Source organism: Protopterus annectens, chromosome 5.part1 (genome assembly GCF_019279795.1).
Source record: "Protopterus annectens isolate FY-2018-M chromosome 5.part1, PAN1.0, whole genome shotgun sequence".
Taxonomy (NCBI): Eukaryota; Metazoa; Chordata; order Ceratodontiformes; family Protopteridae; genus Protopterus; species Protopterus annectens.
Window position 1 is genome coordinate 589,184,612 of NC_056736.1, and position 25,723 is coordinate 589,210,334.

A 25,723-nucleotide genomic window follows, 5' to 3' on the forward strand; every position below is an offset into this window, starting at 1 on the left:
TGAAGTAATGAGTTAGTTGCCCTTGTTTCTCTGGTGTGAGGTAGGCCATCTGGGTGTTTGTATTCAAGCTGGCACCCAGGAAAATTATTATTTGAGAGGGTATTAGTCTTGATTTCTTTTTGTTGACTGTGTATCCCAGAGAATTCAACAACATTATTACAAACGCCAGGTGTTTCAGAAGTATGGGTCTGCTGTCCGCTTGGATCAGGCAGTCGTCCAAATATGGGTATATTTGTATCCCTTGAAGTCTGCAGAAGGCAATTACTGATGCCAGGCATTTCGTGAACACTCTGGGAGCAGTAGATAAGCCAAAGGGCAATGCAGAGAATTGATAATGGGTTGAACCTGCAAGAAATCTGAGGTATCTTCTGCAATCTTGTCTGATTGGGACATGCAGGTATGCCTCCTTGAGGTCCAATGTTACCAGCCAAGACTTCTTGCCCAGCATGGGAAGAAGCTGCTGTAATGTGAGCACCTTGAATTTTGGTACGAGTAAATATGTGTTTAGGATGGATAGGTCCAAAATAGGTCTCCAATCTTTGCCCTTCCTTGGTACCAGGAATAGTCTGGAATAAAAACCTTGACCCTGTTCTTGTGCAGGTACCTCTTGAATAGCTTTCATGTCCATGAGATATGAAATTTGTTTTTGTGCCTCTGCCCTTTGATTGTGTGGCAGGTTTGGCATGCCTCTCATTTTTGGAAGAGTGTGAAAGTGGAATCTGTAGCCTCTGTCTATAATGTCCAGGATCCATTTGTCTTTTGTGACAATATGCCAATTTTTCGAAAATAATGCCAGTTTTCCGCCTAAAGGTGCTGCCAATTGAGCCTTGCTTGGCATGCAAAGGGGAAAGTCATTGATTCTGCTTTCTGAATGGTTGTGAACTATCCTCACCACCTCTTGGTGTAGGTGCTTGCCATTTTCTGCCTCTAAATGATCCTTGACATTGCCCTCTACCTCTCGGGCGCCTGAGGTCTGTCCGTGGCTGGAAAGGACCAATGTTTGGAAGGCCAATTTCTACTGAAACGTGGAGGTTGTACCTGTAGGAAATCTTTCACTGTTTGCATTGATTTTGCCTTTTCCTCCATTTTCTTTAATACCTCCTCAGCTTTAACGCCAAACAATACATCTTTTTGAAGAGGTGCATCTAGCAGTTTAGCTTTGACATGATCTGGTAAGGTTTGCTCTTTGAGCCAAGCATGTCTACGTATGACTGATCCTGTAACAGCAGCTCTACATGAGGCCTCTAAAGCATCAAAACCACATTGCAAGGTATGTTTACCCACTTGCTCTGCACTATGCAACAAATCCTGCAACTCCTTCAAGTCTGGTTGTTCAGGTTGTGACATTTTACTTTTCAACTGAGATAACAAAAACTGTTGATACTTTAACATATGGAACTGACAGTTTAATGCCCTTATGGTTAAGGTGGCCGAGGTGTATACCTTTTTCCCCCACCTTTCTAAAGCTCTGGAATCTCTCTCTGAAGGTAATGGATTTTTGGCAGTGGAGGCCTTAATTCCCTTGGGACCCTGTGAAATGGTTTCTGGGTCAGCCACATGGCTTTTGTATAGGAATTGGTGTGAATCAGGAACCCGGTAATACCTGTCAGGCTTGACTGGAGCTGGAGGTAAAGAATCTGGGTTAAGGCTGGCCTCTGAATACACATCATCAAGTATGTCCAAGACAGGAGGGATAGCCAGAGGCCTGTGCTGAGGGAGCAAGAGGAAATCCCTGAGCCTTTTCTTGGAGTCTGAGTAATCATGGCCTTCCCAGTGGAAGTGCTCCCCTCAAGGTATGCAAGGTTTCTCCAAAAGAGTAGTCCTCAGGGGGGGAGACAGAGGGAATGGACTCCTCTGCATCAGAATCTTCAAAAGGGGAGTATGAATGTTCCCGGTCTTCAGAATGTTCTGAAGTAATGGAGGCCTGGTCCGAGGAAGGGTATTCTTCCTCCACTCTGGGCCTTTTGTCTGAGGGGGGTTGGGAACCCCTGATAAGAGTAATCAAATCCTCAGCCATTTTGAGCATCTGCTTTTCAGGCATGGGGCCTTGAGAGGGGTCCTGTGGAGCTTGTCTTTTAGAATGCATGGCTGCTTTAGATTTAGTGAAAGCCTTAATGGAAAAAGAAGAAGAAGGCCTGAAGACACCCTGAGAGGTCGCAGGCCTGTCTAAACTCTGAGTTTCCCCACCAAGAGTGGCTTCGGTATCTGTAGTCGGGGTGTGGGCCGAAGAGCCTGCGACCTCGGGCACAGAAGACACCGCTAATGAAGTGTCATCGGTAGTCAGGGGCTGTGTAGGTGCCTCGCTGAGAACTGGAGCACCAGTAGTCGGCTTTAGCGTGGTGTCGGTAGAAGTCGCGGACCTCTTATGTCGGTCCTTATCCTTGCGTCTTTTACTCAAAACTGGAGTCGGAATATCCGACGACATATTGTAATTAAACTTTTTGCCAAAATAATGTTGGGCGAACTCCGCCCGACGCTTAATAGTGCATCTGTTGAATGTAGCACAAAAACTACAGGCCGAGGCGTCGTGGTCTGGGCCTAAGCAAGGAATGCAGAGGGAATGGAAATCCTTATGCGGTATTTGCTTCCCACATGAAATGCAATTATTAACTTTGTCTGACATCGGTCAGAGGCAAGAAAAGTTTCCCCAACGGGGTACTTGGCTTTCAAGAAGACTTCGGTTGAATAATATTCGTAATCTCAGGAGCTGGCCGACCGGCACTTGCAAACTGCTTCTGCTTCGGGAACCGCGCGGCAAGAAAGACTGAAGAAAATGGCGTCGGCTGGTTCTTTTATACCCCTGTCGCACTGACGTCAGGGAAGAAGCGACGACATCAGACGCCGGACCTAGACTTTGGAATTCGGCCGACCGAGGACCCGTCTGATGGCAGGAAAACCCATCTGTTATGACTGCAGCTGTATGCACGATGAACATCCAGGAGAGGCTGAACTCCAAGGGGGAAACAGCTTAGTAAACATAACATTACACACAAAAATGACATCAAAACATACATTAAATTTAAAATGGAAATGGTGACTATCCTTGGGTAACAAATGTCTAAGGACTACAGGCAGAAACCCTGACATCAGGAATCAGGAACAGGTCACATGCTGAACTGAGATGGCATCTGTCAGTGAAAGAACCCCGTCTGTCCCTCCTGGATTCAAAGGGCAGCATACACGGACTAAAACAAACACACCTGATAATCATATCTTATACAGATCAACCATCTACATGCAGTACCTATTAACCTGACAGACAATACACAAAGGGGCTATGTCCTGCCATTAAGTATATACATCTCCCCTTAGATGAGTAAATGCCATCTAAGTACCCTCAAACACTTGTACACCTCAATTATCTAAGAGACAAACGATCGAGTGACATGTGCTTTTCTCTTCTCACCACCACGGTTAGATGCCTAATGAAATGTAACTGAGCAAATGTCTGCTCACAAACGAGTTTATCACTCTCACACATTCATTCATCAGATTTAAGATGCAGTGCAGTAAATAATGTTAGAAGATGGTAACACTCATTCTCTGGCAGGATAAATATTTCTAACACCCAAAAAAACAAACTCCTTTCCACAGGCAACATATATTCTCCTCGAAGTCTCAGTGTGTAAAAGGACATGCACTGTTTGCAAACCCAAGTGCTGGTAACCTGGCCAAATGTTAACAAGTTTGCAGACCTACCCAAGATGACTGTTGGAAGGACACCTAAGATCATATCAGAATTATTCTGGATGCCTAGACAAAAAATGAACAGCAACTGAGGAGCAAGTGTGGTTAAGGAGGGTCTGCATTACAGTGTCAAAAGATATGTTTGCCGTACACATCTTAATTGATACAGTAATATCGACTTGTCTAAAACCAGAATGGCCAATTAAATTTTTAACCAGTGGAAAAAAAATAGCTCGGCCATCATCGGGGAATTTACCCTTTTCCCCAATGTACTGCAATCTCGGAGTTGGTATATTTAGTTGGGGGGGCAAAGCCCCCATGTTGCAGGGTTTGAAAGTGGTTTTTTTTTTTTTTTTGTACGGCAGAGTGATTTTTTTTCCCCTGGGAAAAAATTCACCGATTCGGCCATTCGGGTTTTATTTGGGGTTAATCAGTCTCTCTAACTGATGGCAGGTGTGTACCCAAGAAGACTTTCAAAACCAGCTTATATTTTTTCCCCTAACAAATTTGTTTGTTTTTCAACTGAATTGTACAGGTTAGAGGTCATTTTAAAGGTGAGAAAAGTTTTGAAATGATTTATTGTGGTCATATTTTTTATAACACAAAAACCTGGCATTTTAACAGGGATGTGTACACTTTTTATATCCACTATAGACCCATTAAGGAGAATGCACAAATTACTCAGGTCAAAGAAGTATGGGTCCTGATACTGGATGCCACTTTTCGTTGGCCTACCTGGAAAGGATGATCATGTCTTCTGTCCCATGAAATAACCTGAACCAGCAAGGCAATTCCTCAATAAAATATACACTGGACTATCCTCCTGTTTAAAGATGGTCAACAATACTGGCACTTCACTACAATCTGGAGTATTTGTCATGATACCAAACTCGGAGAATTTGATTGTGCTGCTTTAGTTTTCAATTCCTTACCTACAGACAAACACAATCTACTCTGCAGTCTGGGTCTGAAATGTGTGTGTTTTTTTGCTCATCCCCTCTTCCAAGAACTACAGGATATCTACCCAAAGAATGGCGTACAGCTACAGTGGTCCCACTCCACAAAGGTGGTGCCACAACGGACCCCGGAAACTATCGCCCCATAAGCCTGACTAGTCTGGTCTGTAAAGCTATGGAGCGTATTATCATGGAACTCATAAACAAAGACAATGGGGGGCGTCCAGACACTGGACCCTACCCAATTCGGCTTTGTTAAGGGCAGATCTTGCCTCTTAAACCTAGTTGATTTCTTTGAAACAGTTACCAAAGCCATAGATGAGGGCAAGGTAGTCCACACAGCCTACCTGGACCTCGCAAAAGCCTTCAACACAATACCCCACTCAGGCATCATAAAATAAGTTTACCAGCTTAAGTATCAACCCCTATATCACAAGATGGGTTGCAAACTGGCTCAGAGATAGAACCCACATGGTCAGAATCGCAGGTGCCATGTCCGAATCCAAACCAGTTACAAGTGGCGTCCCACAGGGCTCAGTTCTGGGACCCTCTTGTTCGGTATATACTTCTCTGAGGTTCAGGCTAACACGGGGGGATTATGGCTGACAAAGTTCGCAGATGACTGCAAACTGGGGGCCATAATCGAATCTCTGGCTGACACAAGCATCCTCCAAAAGGGTCTCACAGAGACGGATGCTTGGTGCCAGAGCCACGGCCTCAAGCTAAATGCTAAAAAGTGCATAGTCATCCCCTTTGAGAAAAACAAGGTGCCCACAAATTACCACATAGGTGGTAATCCATTAAGTACAGAAGAAGTAATTAGAGATTTGGGACCAACATAGATAGTAATCTCTCCTTTGATAATCACGTTGCCAAAGTGGTTAGAAAGACCTTCTATATAGCCCACCTTATCACGAAAGGGTTCGCATCTAGATAAAGAGAGGTCATTGTGCCCCTCTACTCGTCACTCATCAGGCCCATAATTGAATACAATGCCCCTTTTGGGATGTACCTTACCCGACACCTGCAGCAACTGGAGAGACCCCAAAAGTACCTCACTAAGAGGATCATGAGCTACAAACAGATGTCCTATGCAGCTCGACTAAAGAAACTCCAGCTCTACTCAGTTGCTTACCGCCTACTCAGAGGCAATCTATGCCTGACGTACAAAGCCATGTCAAACCCAGAATTAATGGACATGCTCCACCTCAAAAAATCCAAGTCCCTTAGAGCTACACGCTCCAGGGACCTAAAGCTCAGCACAAAAATAAATAGGACATGCTGGAGGGACAGATTCATTTCCCAGAGGCTCCCCTCACTCTGGAATAGAATCCCAATTCATGTTAGACATAGCCCCTCGCTGACCCTCTTCAAGCGAAATCTGGACGCGTGGATGGGAAATTGCAAATTCACCCCTGGGATCTCTTCTGTGTCCCTGCTAGACAGAGGCACAGTAAACTAATCTTAAAAGGGTACCTTCTGTGACCTACTTTACAGAGGCACAGTAGGCTAATCTAATAGGGAGGCGGAAGCCAAATACACTCTGGCTAGGCTTATAAATGCCCTAGGGCAGATAGCCTAGTATCTACCTATGAAGCTCACCCAATGGTTCCGCTGCTGGTACACAATCATCCAATTAGTTCCCCAGGAACAGGAGACAGGCATTACAAGGCCAGGTAACAGTCCCATATAAAATTTGTTCCTGCCACAGAATGCTGATCAGCCCTCCATTCTCTGGCAGGGGTAGGGTGGTAAGCAGCAGACCAGAATGATGGTCCCGGGGGATGGCCTACCCTCTCTGCCTATGGAGGCACTCCCCCTCAGCAGCTCGTTTGAGATCTGCAACTGCTGACTCTCAAAGGGAAGTGTGCCTCCACATACCAAATTCCCTTCAGTTACCACTGCAAATGCATCGTGACACTGTAGGCTTACCAGGCTCAAACTCTACTAGGTAATACCTAGTACTCCCACTGAGTGTTATCCTTGTGACAAATCAGAGCCCTCTCCCTCCCATGATGGGCAAGCTAGCACAGGGCATTCACTCCCATCCTTCATGGCCAGCTCCTACAACTGCCAGAGTAGGTGGTAGCTTTGCTGTTCTAAATCTACTAAAAGGACATCTCACTTTGAGCCTGCATACTATTGGACAGATTTACTGTTAGCACTGTCAAGTGTCTCAGAGCTGCAATTTCCAGTCTCAATAAAAACAAGGTCATCTACCAGCCTACTTATGACCTTATCTCTGATTCTTCATAATTCACCTCCAAAGAACAGACCGCTGTGTACCTAAATGGCAGCTTCAACAGACATCTGGAATACTACTGTTTCATGAAATTAATATAGTATACCTTCAGCGGACCTGACAGGCTCCAAGATACAGATAGAAAGGTCAGTTATCCCCATCCTCCTTTACAAATCTGTCTGGCAACCAGAATGATCTTAGCTTGAAGAGACTTCATCAACAATGCCTCGTGGAAAATCCTCTACTTCACAAGGAATGAGCTCCACAGTAACATCACTGATGTAGTCAATGCCAAAGTCATCAGTGGTAACACAATGACACAATCAGTTCTGCCTGAATAGACAATATACTAAGAGAACATTCATCTTCCCAGAGTTTGTTCTCCCCAGCTCAGTCACAGCTAAAGATTCGGTGGAGGTCAAACAAATGAAGATTTACCACAAAAAAACAGACACAGGTATCAGAGGTTTGTGACAAAATTCTCATCAGATAGCGGTCTGCTTTGAAAATACAAATAACGCTTTAGAAACTGAAGGAATGAATAAAATCTAAACTAGAGGATAGTTCTCTCACATAAAAAAATATCTGCAGTTTTTGTGGTGGACTCTGTAGGTCTCAGACAAGATTATCAGTTCTCTTCAGGACCACAGCACCCCTCCACACGCCACGACACACAGCATCGATGAATTAAGATAGAACTGCTGCTGGTGTGCATATGGAAGCCACTCTGGAATCAAATCACAGTAATGTCTACAAAGCTATGGGAAAACCTCCTGTGTCACACGAAGTAGCATCCAGAAACACAGAACTTGTATAGTTGCCCCTGCACAATTTGGTGTTTGTATGTACAATTAAGCAGTCATTACCTTGAACACTAAATGTGATGCAGATCTCTGCTGAACCCCTTTAATCTGAAGCAGCTATTCTTCATTATGAAATCGTCTAACTTCAGGCCAACACTCCCTCTGACTCATTACTTAGTCTTTTTTTCAAAGATCATATATGCTCCTGAGAAATTATATGCTTTCAAAGTGATAAAAGTAAGTCTCTGAACATGCAATGAATTGTATTACTACGTACCACATCTATAGGATAAATGTAGGAAAGCTCTGACAGTAGCTGTCTACACCGCACGGTCAGTTGTGCGTTCGTCTTAAGAAATGCCTCTCTGTTAAAAAATAATAATATGTCAAATATGTGCTCACAATATTACAAACACTCAAAATGCAACAATGCATACCGTCTTAAAAAAAGTTAAATAAATGGACCGTGACTGCACTGCTGATTATACAATGGGACAAAACTGTAACCTCTGAGATTCTGACTCTAATTACCAACTAGAGACTTTAGTATGAGACAAGATTAAAATGTATTACTAAAATCACAAACACTTCCCTGCTCTTCCCAAAACAGAATAACTACCTACCTTTATAACATCGGCTTCACATCTGGTTTGCTGGTTTCAGTAAAGTGAATACAGCCTTGATATGGAAAAGGAACCAAAGGTTGACACTGTGTGGCACAGCAGATAACATCATTGCCTCACAGCAACATGTTCCCCAGTTCGATTCTTGCCTGGGGTGTGTTCTGTGTGGAATCTGCATATCCTCCCTGTGTCTGCGTGGATTTCCTCTGGGTGCTATGGTTTCTAATCACATTCCAAAGACATATAGTAGGTGAACTGGACACTGAAAATTGGCCATACGTGTGAGTGTGTGTGTGTGATGTGGAAGAACTACAACAGCAGGGCTAGCCACTCAGCAGTTTAAAGCTTAGCTTTAGATGACTGTCACTGTTGAAGTGACACCACAGCCCCATGTCCAAAAATGGGGAAAAGGGCTTATGGATGGATGGATTTTTAAGTAGATTAGGTAAATCAAATGAGAAGAGGACGGCATTAAGGTTCACAGCCGGACCTTATGGGATGGGAAGACAGAGGGTTGGCAATAATTTTGCCAGCTGTGAATGATGGTACTTACTTGCAGCTCCTGGGTTATTCAAGTCTTCCACACCTTTAGACCAAAATGATTAGAGCCTCTATTTAATAAACAGAGGCAGCAACCAAGCCACTTCTTTCCAGTTACACTTGTGGACAAAAATGCAGTCAAGGCTTCGTTTCAAGTCAGACTTTCCCAGTTAACAAATAATAAAGAAAGAAAAGTAAAGTTTCCAAATAATCAGCATTTACATGGCACTGCACCACTCATCTACATGGCACTGCACCACTCAAATTAAACACAATTACTTTTGTACATAAGCATTAGAAAGTAAACATTCCTGGGAAGAATGGAAGCCAGTAAAATAGTAAGCTAATTTATAAATAATCTGCATTAAATCTGTAATAAAATATTAACAGAACTTATTATAAATTACAGCAATTTCTGAGCAGTCTCACTTGGCAATTTTTCCATGTCGATCCCTCAGGATTTAATGGCACTGGATGTTTTTTTTTTTTTTTTTTTTTAAACAACAATGTATGGGTTGCAATGGTTCTGCTCACTATGCTTTTCTATCACCAACAAAAATTAAACAAACAGTAGAAGTTATTTCAGGTCTGAACCACACTTACCGTTTGGAAGTGCATTCTTTCTTTTGCTCGCTTAAGGATTCTCTCTCTGTTTGCAAACACTGGTATTTTTCTTCAAATGTTTCCCCTGAAAGGAGAAAGCAGTGTTTACAAAGATGGTACACTTTATTGAAAACAGATTTTTTGGGTGTACTTGAATGCAAGTCAACTCTAAAGTCATGCCAGTGTTGAAAGACCTGTCAGAATATATTATAGTTCCTTAACTGGAAAATACAAGACTTGGCTCGTGGAAAACATATTATAATGATTTTCATACAGGTTTTACAAAGTTGCTATTAAAATGTATTACTCAATAACCTGAGGAATAAAACTACATGAAGGCAGTCTATCAGGACACATACAGCAATGCCAACAACAATCTGGCAAACATTAAGTCCTCTACAAAACACAGCAATACCCAGCCAGAAAATGAACAGATGCAATTCAGCCTGAACCTTAAAGACACACTCAGGACTGAGCCATTCAAGTACTGTATAAACTCATATAATGTTTCAGGTGTATTGCCCTGTACAAAAAATATATCATCCACATAGCGGCCGTAGTATAAAATAAATCTAGAGAAAATATTATCACAAAGCACATGTTGGGACTCCCATTCAGCCAGAACAATGATGGCATAACTGTTGGCACAAACTTTCTCGTGAAAGCTGTAAATCTTTCTACATTAGCAAAACAAACTGATGCTTGAGACCGTATTAGAGAGCATTTGTACAGTATAACTACATGTGATGAGAGGAATGTTCTTTTTAAACATGTTAAATGTGCAGGAAATGATCACTGGTTTAAGTTCATGGTTTTAGAAATCTATAAGCTTGGCTTAAGAGGGGGTGATGTCAGGACCCATACTGAACGTCTTGAGATAAAGTGGATGACTGTTTTACAAGCAACAAATGGTAAAGGGTTAAATGATTTTATTCCTATTAAGCCATTACTCAGTTCACGTGACCTGAAACATTAGTATATATAAGGATGATTAGAATGTTTTAAGTTAGATCTGATGAAGTACCTAGTTTGCTATGAAAGTGCCTATCTTTTATTTTCTGTTATTTTGTATTAAAACAGTTTTTTTACGCTATCACTGTCTACCTGTTTTATTTTATTTTGTTCCTACTATATTAAACTGGTTGCTCTGGTTTATACTTCAGTTACTTTTATGAAAACACAAAACAGATAACTAGGTAAGATATTCACAACATCCCCCCAAAATAAAAATCCCACCTAAACCAATCTTTCTAGAAATTACATGTTACTAACATAGCTAAGCTAAAACAGAATAAAGTAAAACAATGACTATATCTAGCCTATCAGAACATGGCATTACTGGCACAGACTAGCTTCAGAAGTTAACCTTATTATTCTGTGACGAAACACAAAGGCTACCGTTGTCCTACTTGTAAAATCCTTTATGTCTCTATTGAATGCCTTCTCTCCATCAAGACCCACCACCACCAAAGGTGTTTCCTTGTACTCTGCTTCTTTCTGGATTACCACAGCTCTATTAACGTTGCAAATGTTAGCCTCCCCCTCCACTACACCACACTGATACATATTTATTAATTTTGTTACCATGTTTTATTCTCTTAGGTCGTACGAAAAATGCTTCATATTTATGGTTTAAAATTGAAATGAGTCTGTATGAAGCTTTGTCTGCAATGTCTTTTAATTCTTTGGGTAGTACAGCAGCTATAACTTTGTTCTAAGATGTTAGTGCTTCTCGTCTCTAAATATTGTTAAACAAACCCTTACAAATCTTTATCACTTTCTAACCTCCTAACTTCCAAAACTCCACAAGAGTACCATCTACTCTTGAAGACCTCCCTGTTGATTATACATCACCACTTTTATCTTGCTCCTTCCTATCCCAACTATTAATTCTTGACCCTCAGCTTCTTCAGACCTTGGCATCTTTCAATATTTCAGTTTGTGTCTTTTCTTGGTTTCCCTGTTTGTCTGGCTTATACAATTGTTCACAGAATTCCTGAAATCTCTATATTACCTCTAGTGGATTTCCAGTTTTTTTTTTTGTCATAGTCTCCGAGTTTGCCAACAACCCTCTCTACTTTTTGTTGGCCAAGTTGTACTGAGTTTTTGTGCTATGGAGTTGTAAATACTTGCTTAACAGCAACCTTTCTAAATTCATGCATATAGATTCATAGGTTGGTACTAGGCTATCAGCCCTAGGGCCTATATAAGCCTAGCCATAACAATTCCCTGGCTATTTCTTCCCACACTATTTACTTCCCTGGACCCCTGTCTAGCAGGGTGACTGATGTGATCCCCGGGGTGAATTTCCTTTCTCCCATCCAATCGTCAAGGTTCCTTTTGAAGAGGACCAAAGAGGCACTCTGCTTGACATGTATGGGCAATCTATTCCAGAGTCTGGGGAGTCTCTGGGTCAGGAACCTATCCCTCCAGCATGTTTTGTTTATTGTGATGACAAGGTTTAGATCCCTGGAGCGTGTGGCTCTGAGGGATTGGGATTTCTTTAAGTGTAGCATGTCCAACAGCTCTGGGTTTGACATGGCCTTGTATGTTAAGCAAAGATTGCCTCTGAGTAGACGATATGCAGACAGAGTATAGCTGGAGTTTTTTAAGGTGGTCAGCGTAGGGCATCTGCTTTAGGCCTGTGATTCTTTTAGTGAGGTATTTCTGTGGCCTTTCCAGTTGTTGCAGATGTCTTGAGAGGTACATACCAAACGGGGCATTGTATTCTCCAATTGTTTCCTTATTTTCTCTTTAGCACTCCTCAATTGTATCTACTCTTTGCAATACAACTGACAACTCATCTACATAAACGTATTACCTCTTTCCCATATCTCTTCTTGTATTTGTGCATATTTTTAAACTCAATTTTCCTTTTACTCCACTATCTATCCCTTCTGAAGAGATGCCTATCTTTCCTCTTTTTAACTAATAAGCAGGAAAGCTCCAGTGTCTCACGTTTATTTAATTCCCTGAATCTTTATCTTGGTCTTTTTTCATGCATGATTGGAAAGAAATATTGGATAAACTGGATACGTTTCACAGCTTTCAATTAACACGCACACTCTTGGGAAATGCAACTTCTACCCACTCTAGCCCAGTTATTGTACCTTGGGAGCTAATATTTAAAATCTTGTCTTGGGCTCCTGCTAATAAACTCACATCTTCCATTCCAATTTTCTCATGCATTTCTTATGAAGTCTGCCCTCTTTTGTTGCATTTTCCCTTCTATGTCCTCCTGCTACATCCTCACAATTGCAAATCAGATGGTTTGCCTATGTGCGACTGAATCAATGTTTCCTGAAAATGCTGAACCATAAAACTTATGACTTTTTATGGGGGGAAGCCAACCCTCCACCCTCCACTTCTATGTGGGGAGCTCTCCTCCTAAAAGTACAGTTGTGTAAAATCTTACCACAACAGTAGATGTCCCTTCCTTCACTGCTGCAGTATTCTTAACCTCTGGGATTCTATGGCTTGGCAGCCTGACATCCAACCAGTATACAAAAGCCTACTGTTGCTTAAAGGTACGTTGTACATCACACGTATGCTCCTCGCATAGCAAAGGGCATAAAGGTGACATCCAGACGTACCATCCTCAGAACTGATAGCTCTAGTAGGAACTCAAGTCCAAGGAAAACCAAGACGTAACCATTACATCCAGGATGGAAATAGACCAGGGGGAGGAGGGTGGGAGTGAAAAATGCAACAGTGAAGGAAAAGACATCTACTGTTATGTTAAGATTTTACACAATTGTACTATGTCTGTCCATTCATGTCTTGCAGTATTCTTAACCTCTGGAAAAGTGCCATAGCTTAAGAAGAAACTTGGGAGGAAGAAGGACTAGTAGAGCCCTCTAGGAACCCATGAAGGATGGTCCTAGCAAAACTAGATCTACCTCTGGCGATTCCATCCAACTTGCAGTGCTTGATAAAAGTATGCACATAACTCCAGGTAGTTGCTCCAAGAATAGAGAAAGTACCCAATGTAAAAATTGTAGGAGGCACCAGACCAAGGCAAGTGAAGATAAAGTTCAATTTTAATCCACAGAAAGTACAAACCATTGTTTGTACTTTGTCTGTTGATTAAAATTGAACTTTATCTTCACCTGCCTTGGTCTGGTGCCTCCTACAATGTTTACACTGGATACTAGTCTTTTTGAAGGACCAGTTTGCCTACACCACAGTGTTGCTTTTCCTTCAATAGAAAAAATATCCAGCCCCTTGATAAAAGCAGCTCTAGCTCTGGAGATTCCATCCAACTTGTAGTGCTTGAAAAAGGTATGCACAGAATTCCAGGTAGCTGCTTCAGGAATAGAGACAGTATCCAACCCCTTGAAAAAATAACACCAGAAGAAGCCACATCTCTAGTATAATGAGTCTTCACAGAAGGAAGGATCTTACCATGACAAGTGTAACAAAAATAGCCTTTGAAATCCAAGAAGAAACAGTTTGCTTGGATACAGCTATACCTAGGGACCTAGGATGAAATGAATCAACCAACTGATCAGATTTTCTACCAGACTTAGTCTTATCCAAATAAAATCTCAATTGTCTATGCACATCCAAAGTATGCAACACCCTCTCACTGGCAGATTGCAGAGAGGGGAAAAGTAGGCAATGAACAGACTGGTTAAGTGAAACTCATTAACCACCTTGGGCATAAAAGAGCGATTAGTACACACGGGTACCCTGTCCTTATGAAACACTAAAAAGGAGGACAAGCCATAAGGGCTTGAAACTCAGATACCCTGTGATGTGAGGTAGTGCCAGGTATGCTAGGAGAAGTAAGACAGTGGATGTGTAACATATACCAGCATAATTAGCTGGAGGTTTGTAATGAATTATATGTCACTTGTACATCAAACTGATTTGTACAGGTGCTTGTGTTGAAAATGTATTTGTACAGTACCAACAGTGGGGTCCTGCTGGACAGAAAATAAATACACCTGTATGTCAAACTGTATTATAACTGTTGAAATGAATATACTGTAACAGAGGATACTGGAGGAGAAGAGGTTAATCTCAGTCCAGCTAACTTTGAAAAATAGTTTGAAATTAAATTACATGGTTTAGGCCATAAAGATTGTTTCTAACTGTTCTGACTACAGCCAGAAATTAATGGTTTGTGAGAAGCCTAGCTGAGTAGCTCTGTAGGAAAAGTGGAAGCGTTAAAATTGTTTTACAGCTTCCACAGGCTGTTAACACATCTTAGCAAAGCTGTGTGTGTGTATTATGACACATATGTGTAAAGATCCTGGCTCAAGTTTTCAGTAAAGGGGGTAGTGTGAGAACCATAATCAGACGACCAGCTGTGATGTCATTCTATAGCCAGCACTGAAATATTTGATATTTAGATATTAGTGAGAGATGTCAATTAGCAGTCTGTTTATGAAACCTGACATGAAAATCACTCACCCATGTCATCTTGCCTTGCTCTAGTAAGTGAACTAGGGGACAGTTATTCTTTAGGTCAGCAAACTATTGTGAGATTAGTTACGTATTGTTTCTGCATCGAACCTTTCCATGCAAGTATTTTTAAAATTGCCTGTGACTGAAACTCTGGTATTTATTGTAAATAGATATTTAGTATTTTCATGTTATTTTATTATTTATTACTAAACATATTTAAACTTTTCATTGTGACTGGTCTTTTAGAAAATATCTGTACTAATTTGGTGACACTGTGGCCACTCTTGAAAGCCTTGCTGTTTGGTCAACATTACCATTCGTATTAGTATTACCTTCACTATAATTGGGTACCCTTGTAAGAGCCTTTGGTTAGCTGCCTGGTGGCGGTAGAACTACCTTACCATCTGGGCATAGCTGGTAAACCTGTGCCAGCCTTTCCTAAGTGTGAGTGAGTGAGTGAGTGAGTGAGTGAGTGAGTGAGTGAGTGAGTGAGTGAGAGAGTGAGAGAGTGAGAGAGTGAGAGAGTGAGAGAGTGAGAGAGTGAGAGAGTGAGTGAGTGAGAGTGAGAGTGACAGTGTGTGTCAGCTACTTGGAACAGGGACACAGAGCACTGGTTTCTGTAGAGAGAAAGGTGGAGTCTTATGTGGGCCTGGACAGGAAAACCCATCCCCAGGACTGTGTGTGCTCCCTATGTGCTCTTAAAGGGAAATTGTGTTTGGTGCAGACATATGTATCTGGAAATACTATCTGTATCCATTTTTATTCCAAGTGAACATCCCTCACTGGTGAGGATTTAGGCTCCTTGATTACTGGTCCAGAGAAGGGAAGAGACACATCCATCTGGCAGAAATAAGGACCAAGTAAAGAACAGTTTTCCAAGAGCAATACTGCAAGGAACCTGAAGCAGCAGGCTCATGGAGCCAGAGCCAACTTTTCCAAATCAAAATTAAGATCCCAGGGAGGAGGAAGAGGCTTCCCAGAGGCCTAATATGAAGAATGCCTTTAAGAATTGTTTGGTTTCAAACCTAGAAGCTAAAGGAAGAGATAAGGGCAGACAATCAAAGATAGCCGATAAGTGGGCCTTAAAAGATTATAGGCCAAGCCAGCATTGAGCAATTCACACAAATAAGAAACAAAGGGACATCCACAGTAAGTAGATCCAGGTTACCAGAAAGACACCAAACCAAAAACCTCTTCCATTTGGATAAACAGGATTTTGTAGTATTGGGTTTCCTGGCCTCCTGCAGGACCCTAAGCATGTCCTCTGAAAAAAGGTTCTGTAGAATCACAATTCTATCACCTCACAGTATCAGTTGAAGAGCTGACAGATGTGGATGCATGAGAAATCCCTTGTGTTGTGTGAGTAGGTAGACCCTGTGAGGTAATGGGTGATAACTGCCCTTGGCTAAATGCAGAAGAGGAGGGAACTAATGCTGTCTCGGCCAAAAGAGAGTTACCAGCAAGATTTTGGGAGCGTCCTGTCAAATTCTGAACAGGACTTTTGGAATAAGAGGAAAGGGAGGGAATGCATAAAGGAACATAGGATCATAGGACGTTACTAGGCTAATGGCTCTGGCGTCCTTACAAGCCTAGCCAAGAGTTTATCCCCAAAAAAGAACCCTCAGCTAGCACCTGTCACCCCCCTGTCAATAAGTGACAAAGGTGGAACCCCTGGTACAAATTTGTTGTTTCCCTTCCACTCATCAATGTTGCATTTGAAGAGGGTCAGCGAGGTACTCTGACATGTATGGGAAGTCTATTCTAAAGATGTGGCAGCCTCTGGGAGATAAACCTCTCTCTCCAGCAGGTTTTGTTGATGTCACATATTAGACTTAGGCATGTCGAGCGGAAAATGCACGAGGAGTTAGACTTCTGGATATGGAGCATCTCTAGTAGGGCAGGGTCTGATATTGCTTGCCTTCCAGGCGAGTGACAGATCACCGCTGAGCTATCTGTATAATACTGAACAGAGTGATAAGTGCTTTGAGCCTGTCCGCATAGGACAGATGTTGGAGGCCATGAATTCTCTTTGTGAGGTATTTCTGTGGCCTTTCCAGTTGGTGCAGGTGTTTGAAGAGGTACATACCAAATGGGGCAATATACTCAAGTATAGGCCTAATGAGGGGGGAGGAGAACAGAGAAGTAATAACCTCCCTTTTTTCTGGATACAATCCCTTTACTTATGAGATGAACCAAGTAAAAGGTTTTTCTGACCACTGCCACCACAATGGTCGAATGTGAGATTGCTGTCAACCTGAGTAACTAGGTCTCCCACCACAGGTTGTGTGCTTAGGGGTTTTCCATTGATGTGGTAATCAGTAGGGGCTGTGTTTTTGCCAAATGGTATGATAATATTTTTTTTGCTTTTAACTTAAGGCCATGAGTTTGGTACAAGTTATTTGTAGCAGAGACCTTCTTGCAGTATGTTACCATCATTTGGGGGAGTCAATGACAGCACCCAGCTTACAGTCATCCGCAAACTTGGCAAGCCAAAAGCACTTTGTCTTTGCCTGGACCTCCGAGACATAGATGCCAAACAGCAGGGGTCCCAGGAGAGATCCCTGGGGAACACCACTAGTGACAGGTCTGCTGTCAGAGGTGGTGGCACCTATTTTGACCTTGTGGGTCCTAGCAGACAGCCAGTTGGCCACTCACCTGACGAGATAGGGATTTACGCCAAGTTGTGTTAGGTTTTCAATTATGTCCGAGTGGGGGATTGTGTCAAAGGTCTTGGCCAAGTCAAGGTAAGCTGTGTGTACCAACTTTCCCTCATCCAGGGCCTTGGTGACAGTCTCAAAGAAGTCAACCAGGTTCAATAGGCAAGATATGCCCTTGTCAAATCCGAATTGGGTGGGGTCAAGTGCTTGGAGATTGTGTATGTCCTTGTTTACGAGATTCATAATAAGGTCCATGGCTTTACAGATCAGAGTTGTCAAGCTAATGAGGCGATAGTTTCCTAAGTCAGTAGTGGCACCAAGCTTGTGCAAGGGCATGACAATGGCAGTTCTCCACTCTGCTGGAATAAAGCCTGTAATTAGTCTAATTTCTCCAGGAAAGAGAGAGGGCGTCCACCTTCCACACCAGAGGACATGAACCTCTGGCACAAAGGAGTGCCAACTGACAAAGAAGGTAATATCTTGTGCCCCCTTGTTTGTTTATATACCATGTTATTGTGGTATTGTCTGTAAATACATTGAGAGGTCCTGGGGAGAAATAAAAACAGAAGAAAAGCCTTAACAGACAGCAGAAGAGCTCCCATCTCTTTGACACTGACGTGCGCTTTCTGCTGAAGGGGTGACTTTAGGGAGCCAGGAACTGCACACCATCACATGCCTGAAGTGTCTGTGAACAGTTCCTGAGAGGGAAGAGAGGGATGAAAAGGGAGCCCTGGATTTAGAGACAACTGTTGGATCTACCAGTGAAGTTCCTTCATGAGACAAGGAAGAGGAGGAGCTACAAAGGCTAGAGGATGTGCATATTGAAGCCAAACTGACTTCAGAAACCAGTGAAACCTTCTCATGTGGAGTCTGGCCAGAGGGAGAATAGGAATAGTGGATGCCATGAAACCCAGAGCTCTCAGAAACTCCCTGGATAAAATCCAGGCCAGAGGAAGAAGTCTGAAAGAAGGACGGAAATGAGAGTTAAGGCCTTGGGAGGAGGCAGGGATGCCAGCAGGGGTACCATCTGAATCCTGCAACCTAGAAAAATATGATTCTGAGAAGGAGTCACAGAAGACATTTTGAAGTTTATTGTGAACATCAGGCTCTGAAGAAGGGAAACAGCAAAATGAATTATTTTGCAACAGGATGTCTGCAGAGGAGGCCTGAATCAGCAGGTCATCCAAGTAAGGACATATCTGGATCCCCTGAAGCTTGCAAAAAGCAATCACATTAGTGATGCATTTGGTGAACACCCTTGGGGCAGTAGAAAGGCCAAAGGGTAGAGCAGAAAACTTGAAATGCTAGGAAGCAACAGAAAAAAAGCAAAAACGTCCTGAAAAGAGGATGAATCTGAATAACGGAGATAAGCATCCTTGAGATCTACAGACACCATATAAGCCTGAGGAAGCAAAAGATGAAACAGAGTATGAAGGGGCAACAATCGAAAAGTGGGTACCTTCAGAAAAGTGTTTAGACTTCGGACTTGAGATGAGAGAGATCTAGAATTGGTCTCAAAGTACCCTCTTTTCTGGGAAGCTGAAACATTCTGGAGTAAAAAAAAACTCTCTACCTTTGGGACACAGGCACCTCCTGAATAGTACCCTGAGTGAAAAGGTCTCAAAGCACCTCTGGGGAAAAAAGGAAGTTGTTCCCAAGGAGGCTGAGGAATGCCCATAAAATGGGGATGGATTTCCACACCATGAAACACCCCTGATAAATAACAGAGAGAACCCAAGAATCCTGAGTAATCTGAAGGCAAACAGGGAGCGAGAGAAAGGCAAAAAAAAAAAAAAAAAAAAAAAAAAAAAAAAGTGGAAAGTGGCTGGATACTCGGACAGCACCTGGTTTAACCGGAAAGGATGAATTCAGAGTCCCTGAAGTCTGACATGCCTTAGCAAGAGGAGCCAGTTTGTCACAAATTCAGAGTCCCTGAAGTTTGAGATGCCTTAGCAAGAGGAGCCAGTTTGTCACGAATTCAGAGTCCCTGAAGTCTGAGACGCCTTAGCAAGAGGAGCCAGTTTGTCACGAATTCAGAGTCCCTGAAGTCTGAGACGCCTTAGCAAGAGGAGCCAGTTTGTCACTCTTTTTGCCATTAGTAGAAGGGTGAGATGCCTGTGAACAAAGGCAGGCTTATTGGGGTAGTTTCTTTGAAATTTAAGAACAGGAGAGATAAACACGTTTGAGCTTCTGTAAGGACTTCCCCTTACCATGAAGAGAAACTAGAAAACAGCAGCTTCCCCAAACAAGTGTTTATTATCAAGAGGGGCATCCGTCAGTTTAGCCTTGATATCATTACACAAAGGTTGAAGACGAGGCCAAGAATATCTCCTCATCACTGAGCCAAAAACAGCAGCCCTAGAAGAGGCATCTGCAGCATCATAACTACACTTGATGGAATGACGAACCACCAGAGAGAAAATCCATAACGGGAAGAGCAGAAATTTTACCCTCAGAGTCTGGGAGATCAGAAATAACTTGACAAACCTAAGAAAGGAAAGCCAACACGTATCTGGACATGGGTCTGAAACGGCCCTAAAAGCCAAGGAATCTGAGGTGTAAACCTTCTTACCTAGCCTTTCCATGGTTCTGCTATCTTTATCAGAAGGCAGTAAACTTGGGCGAAGGAAGCAAATGAGAGGGCTTGTCAGTGGCTATAGACACCAGTGAAGGGTCAACAGCAGGACATTTGTACAAAGTTACAGTCCTCAGGCACCCTATAAAACCTATCAGGTTTCTTGGTAGCAGTGGGCAGAGAATCAGGAGCTTTAAAGGCATTGAAAAATGCATCCAACAAAGCCGTCAAAACAGAAGGAATAGCAGAAGGTTTCAGAGATTCCATCTACAGCAACTAGTAATACATTTTATGGATTTCAGAGACCTGAGCACAATCCCATTTAAAAAATTCCATCATGATGAAGACTGCGTCCCCAAAAGAAATTTCTTCAAAGGGAATATCAGGTTAGATTCCTCTTCCATTGACCCACAGTCAGAAGAAGAAGGAATCTGGGAACAGTAAAGTAAGGGATTTGTTCATCAAAATCCAACTTCTCAGAGGAATCTTGTTCCCTGGGCCTTTTAAGGGGGGTAGAAGAGCAAGGAGGGGCAGGAACAGAACCCCCCCCCAGGAGGTTTTAGTACCATCAAAGCATTAAAACAACCCTGAGTGAAGGCCTGCCACTCACTCTGTGGATGCCTAGGAGCAAGAGTGACATTTCTTTAATGGAATGTCTGCCCTGTAAAACTTAGAAGGCTCTGTCCCAGGACAGCATTCAATAACAGAAGTTGGGACTTCTTCCCCAACTAAAATCTGAGGTACACCGCAGGCTCCTCAGAAATAATCAACTGTGGTTCCCCCTGAAAGTCTGAAACTGATGTCTGCAAAGCTTCATCGCAGACGTGCTTAAAGCCAGACTTCTGCTGACCTCCAACCCAGTCACAGCACAGGAATCTGAAACAGAGCCAGGTGAACTTCCAGGTTCTCAGTGACTTCGGGAGAAACATCTGGCAGAGGCTGGACAGCGGAAGATTGCAGCCTTGGTTTCTTAAACTTCTTTCCTAATGGCTGACCTTCAGAGCAGGATGTTTCTTCCATGGTATCCTTAGCGAGAAGCTTAAGTTGCTGATTCTTTAGATACAAACCAAGGGAAGAAAGCCTACTTTGCAGAATCTTCAGTACGAAAGCCTGACAGAGCATTTCATACGGTCGTGAAAGGCACATAGGCAAAACAGACACTGTTTGTGGTGGTCTTTATAGGGAATTTGGCTCCCTCACTGCTATTTACCCTTCCTGGTTGACATTAGCCTCCAGAAGCAACCAAAAATAAAAAAATGAAACCCCAACTGTCACTTAACTGCAACGTCTTGGAGACCAAAAAATAGGATGTAGACGTTCAGATCGAAACTCAAGAGATGCGTTCGGACTGGTGGGAAAGAAGTTCTGAGGATGTATGTCCAGATGTCAGCTTTATGCCCTACGCTATGCAAGAAGCATATATGTGACGCACAGCATACTTTAAAGCAATAGTAGGCTTTTGTATACTGGCTGGACATTGGGCTGCCGAGGCAGGGAATCCCAGAGGTTAAGAATACTGCAACACATGAATGGAAGGACAACTATATATACCAAATCTACAATTGCATCACAGAGGACAAATAGGCAAAAACCTTCCAAAAACACTCAACTGGTTTGCCCAGTACAATATGCTATAGCAAAACTCATGGAGACATTCCATTTTTTGAACTAAAGCCTCTCAACCACCAATGCTTCAACAAGATGTAGATAACTGAAATCAGGTCCCAGTCTCCACCCATTTACATTCCTTGCCGAAAGCTAATTTTTTTTTTCAAAATATTCAAGCTCCAAAATAACAGTTTTAGGTGGAACATAAATACATACCAGTACAGTCCACCTTCCCTGCTAAAATCACATTACCACAAACCAAACATTACTGTCTTTCTTTTCCTAATCTGTCACTACTGGAGCACCTCTTGCAATCATTAGTGCCTCCCCTTCTCCTTTGTCAGAGATTCTCTGCAGAATATCCATTCTGAAGTCCTTTACTTGTGAAACTGACATGCTCCTGCATCTCCTGTAACTTTTTTTGCACCCTATAGATCTTAATATAATAAAGTACTCTTTTGCTTTGTATCGATACCCACATAATTATTGACATTCCTCGACAAAACTGACAAGGCAGTCATTCGGGTAAAGCAGCATCAGTTTCACATATTCTGCATGAAAGTTTTTTTTCTGAATTTACAGCCACCTTGAAACGTACATGCACAAATTAATGCTTTGCAGAATGACCTTGTATGCAGTTGCTGCTTCTCATCTCAGTTTGAACCCATGTCATGTTTCCCACACTTTTTGCTTCAATGCACACTCTTAAGAAATAAAATAAATATATGTTTAAACCCAAACTTCTTTTAGCTCAGAGCAAGTGCACAAAACTAAATACTTTCCAAAAGGAAGTTACTTCCCTTCATATATGGGAAGTTGCCCCAAATAGACAGCTACATCTATAATTCTCGCCTCCTTGCAGAGAAGAACTTTTGCAGGTGGGATGTAGATACAAACTCTTTTGTTAGGTTAGCTACGTTGTACAAAGGTACGGGGCATTTTGCAAGAGCAGTCAGGATCCTTAATAATGAACACCCATCGGGTCTGGACAAGACAGTTCTCAAAATCAGGTCACCCTTGTCTTGTTTTACTTTAAAGAAAGAAATTACAGATTAAGAGAGGACTTAGATTACGGATTAAGAGAGAACAAAGAATCTGTGAATTCTAGTAAAACTTTCTAATGCTGTGGGAGTCGCATAAGATTTCTTGTAGTTTATATTTGCTCTTAGAACAGTGCAAACGTTTGATGCATCAAATAATTCCTTTGTTTTTCCTACTATCAAGATGTCATCTAAACACAAGAAAATTGACATCTTCTACTTCCTTGAAATATGTGGTGATGGGATCCCCTGCTGAAGCTCGAAATCTCATATAATCGAACTTCATTTTCGCAAGACTAACACTGCGAATACTTGAATACCCGAATGGCGAATTTTTCCCAGATTAAGTAAACACTTGCCCAACATGCCCTTATCTCCACTGCAGTGCAATCCCAGAGTTGGTATATTATATATATATATATATATATATATATATATATATATATATATATATATATATATAGTTGGAGGAGTGCAGCCCCCCCCCCACCTAGGTGGGTTTTATTTACTATGGTTTGTGTTTTAAGTTTGGGCAAGTGTTTACTTGTCCTGGGAAAAATTCGCCATTCGGGTATTTAAGCTTTTGTGATTTTTTTGTCTCACTAAAATGAATTTCAATTACATGAGCTTTTGAGGTTTAGAAGTAGATCTGTGGTGACACAGAAAAGATGCTGCTGCTCATGTATTATGCGAACTTAAGTTTTGAGATGGAGGCCAAAGTAGGGTCGGAACCATAAAACAATGCCAGTTTTTATTCTTATGCCTCATTTCTCCTTTTACAATGATATGTAGTGAGTTATGCCAGTATGAACACTTGCCAAGCAAGCCACCAATTATGCCATTTAGCAGCAATAAAATGCTGTGTTCCCGTGTGACGATTAACATGTCATTCTACACCATAACGTGAATATGACATGGGGATACTCCTCAAGGAGGGGAAGCTGGAAATCAGCTGCTTGTGCTTATTTTCTTCAATTAGTCCTTAATGGAGTCGTAACACACGAATTCCAGGTCCCCAACAGCAGCAAGGGACCTGTCCCATTTTGCCACTAGTCTGTGACGATAGGTTCTTTTGAAAAGGAGTAAAAAAAAATAATTTGCCGATTGTTCCTGGGCTACTACTATCAAAACTTTTGCTCAGCTTTTATCAGACAGCATTCAACTGATAAAATGCACATCAACAGTACCTAGTTACTCATGATTATCCATCTCAAGTTGTAAGGCAACAAAATGGCTTGACATAACACATAAGCAGCTGTAAGTAAATATTAAGCCCCATTTTTATTCCTACCCAGGCTCAGAAGAATGTACAGGGGTTTGCATTCAGCATCTGAATTAAGGTAAGAAAATCTAGCTATGAATTAAGTTTGTTCTCATAGGCTTAAGGCAAAAATAAAGTATCAGTAATTAGAATGAACTAGAAGACAGTTAATGTTACAAGTTATTAATAAATAAGAAAAACAGTGTGTAACCTTCACAATAAGCGAAGACACAGAAGCTTGTGAGATATCCATTACATAACTACATATATGATAAGTGTTTAATTTTTAATTGTGGCAGCAATTAATTTCCACATAAACATGTAATATACTTGTGTTTTCATAGGTTCATAGATCAGTACTAGGCTAACTGCCCTTGTGGGACATTTTAAGCCTAGCCAATTAACCCATATGAGAATCGAACCCTGCACCTTGTGTATGTAAGGTAAACACCTTAACCATTATGCCAACCTCCCACCTGAGATGGTACACTGAGGCCCCATATGCCCAATTTGGTGGTAGCTTATGTAGATGTAAAAGATCTGATAACATTTACTGAAAACAGCATGGGTCCTTTACCTACAAAATTATAAATCCAGATTGATAATCAATAACCATCTATTAATAAATAAGTAAAAAAGGAGAGAATGAAAAGAAAAAAATACTGTAAATGAACATAATTTGATTTCTACCATTGTTCACTTTCGATCCTCCCACCCTTTAAAAAAGGTATTGGAATTTCCCGTGTCCCCCAAACAAATTTAACCTAGTCAGTATAAATTCCACTTTGGGTCTCCTATAAAAAGAGGTGATCAGCCTAGTGGGACTAACCTAGTCAAAGGATGGATAGACAGACAGATAAATGCAAAATACAAGGAATCCTAACTGAACTATTATTGATTGATTTATTTAAAATTTGTTTAACAGGAAAGTCCGATTTGGAACAAGCTGATTTTTTTTACCACTCATGTTAAACAAAATGTTAACATGAAGACATATCCCGGACACAGAACAGGCTACAGTGATACCACTTCGAGGGGGAAGTCACATCACACCCATCAGCCTCAGCAGCATTCTATGTAAATTCAAAGAGAAGGTCACAGTGACGCTCGTATAAAAGACAAAGGAGATCTATTTCCGTTATACATGGAACAGGATGGGTTTGTTAGGGAGAAACTTGCATTCTGAAGTTTGTGTCATTCTTCAAACATGTACCAAAAATACCTGTTGCCGAATGTCTGGCAAGGACACTGCTTATGACGCTACTAAAGCAGTCAAACACTTCCCCATAACAGAACTGACAAATTAAAAGCAATTTATGCCATATCATATTCAGGACACGAGATGAAGGGGATGCCTTACAAGAAATGGCCCACAAGGCAACGCCCTGGGCCCATTTTTATGACTATTGTTATATAAATACAAAACTGAGAACTGGACTCTGGACAATCAATCAAATATGTTAATGATTTCACACTAGGCAACAGTTACTTGAACAAAGCACATCAACATTCTCCTGTATGATCTACAAAAAGTACATGCCTGGTGTAACAGAAATGAGGTAATCTTTAATATTAGTAAACACAGCAAGCATCATGACACTTCAAAGAACATACACAAGTTGCGATTAAAAAATAAATTGTCAAATAATAAAAACAAACCCTATCACTGAAAACCTAGGGAGAACAGTACACAACAGTTCAAACTTTGCCCAAAGT

The 25,723-nt window shown here is 41.7% G+C and overlaps 1 protein-coding gene across 1 annotated transcript in view; it reads right to left on the reverse strand.

Annotated features, from left to right (window-relative positions):
* The window catches only part of UVRAG (UV radiation resistance associated), a 2,169,435-nt gene that overhangs the window by 1,025,344 nt on the left and 1,118,368 nt on the right, over window positions 1-25,723 (reverse strand). Inside the window, exons 9-10 of the mRNA XM_044073201.1 lie at window positions 9,455-9,539; window positions 7,966-8,053 (exon numbers count right to left, since the gene is read on the reverse strand). Coding sequence (XP_043929136.1) covers window positions 7,966-8,053; window positions 9,455-9,539 — 173 coding nt within the window. The remainder of the gene's footprint in view (window positions 1-7,965; window positions 8,054-9,454; window positions 9,540-25,723) is intronic.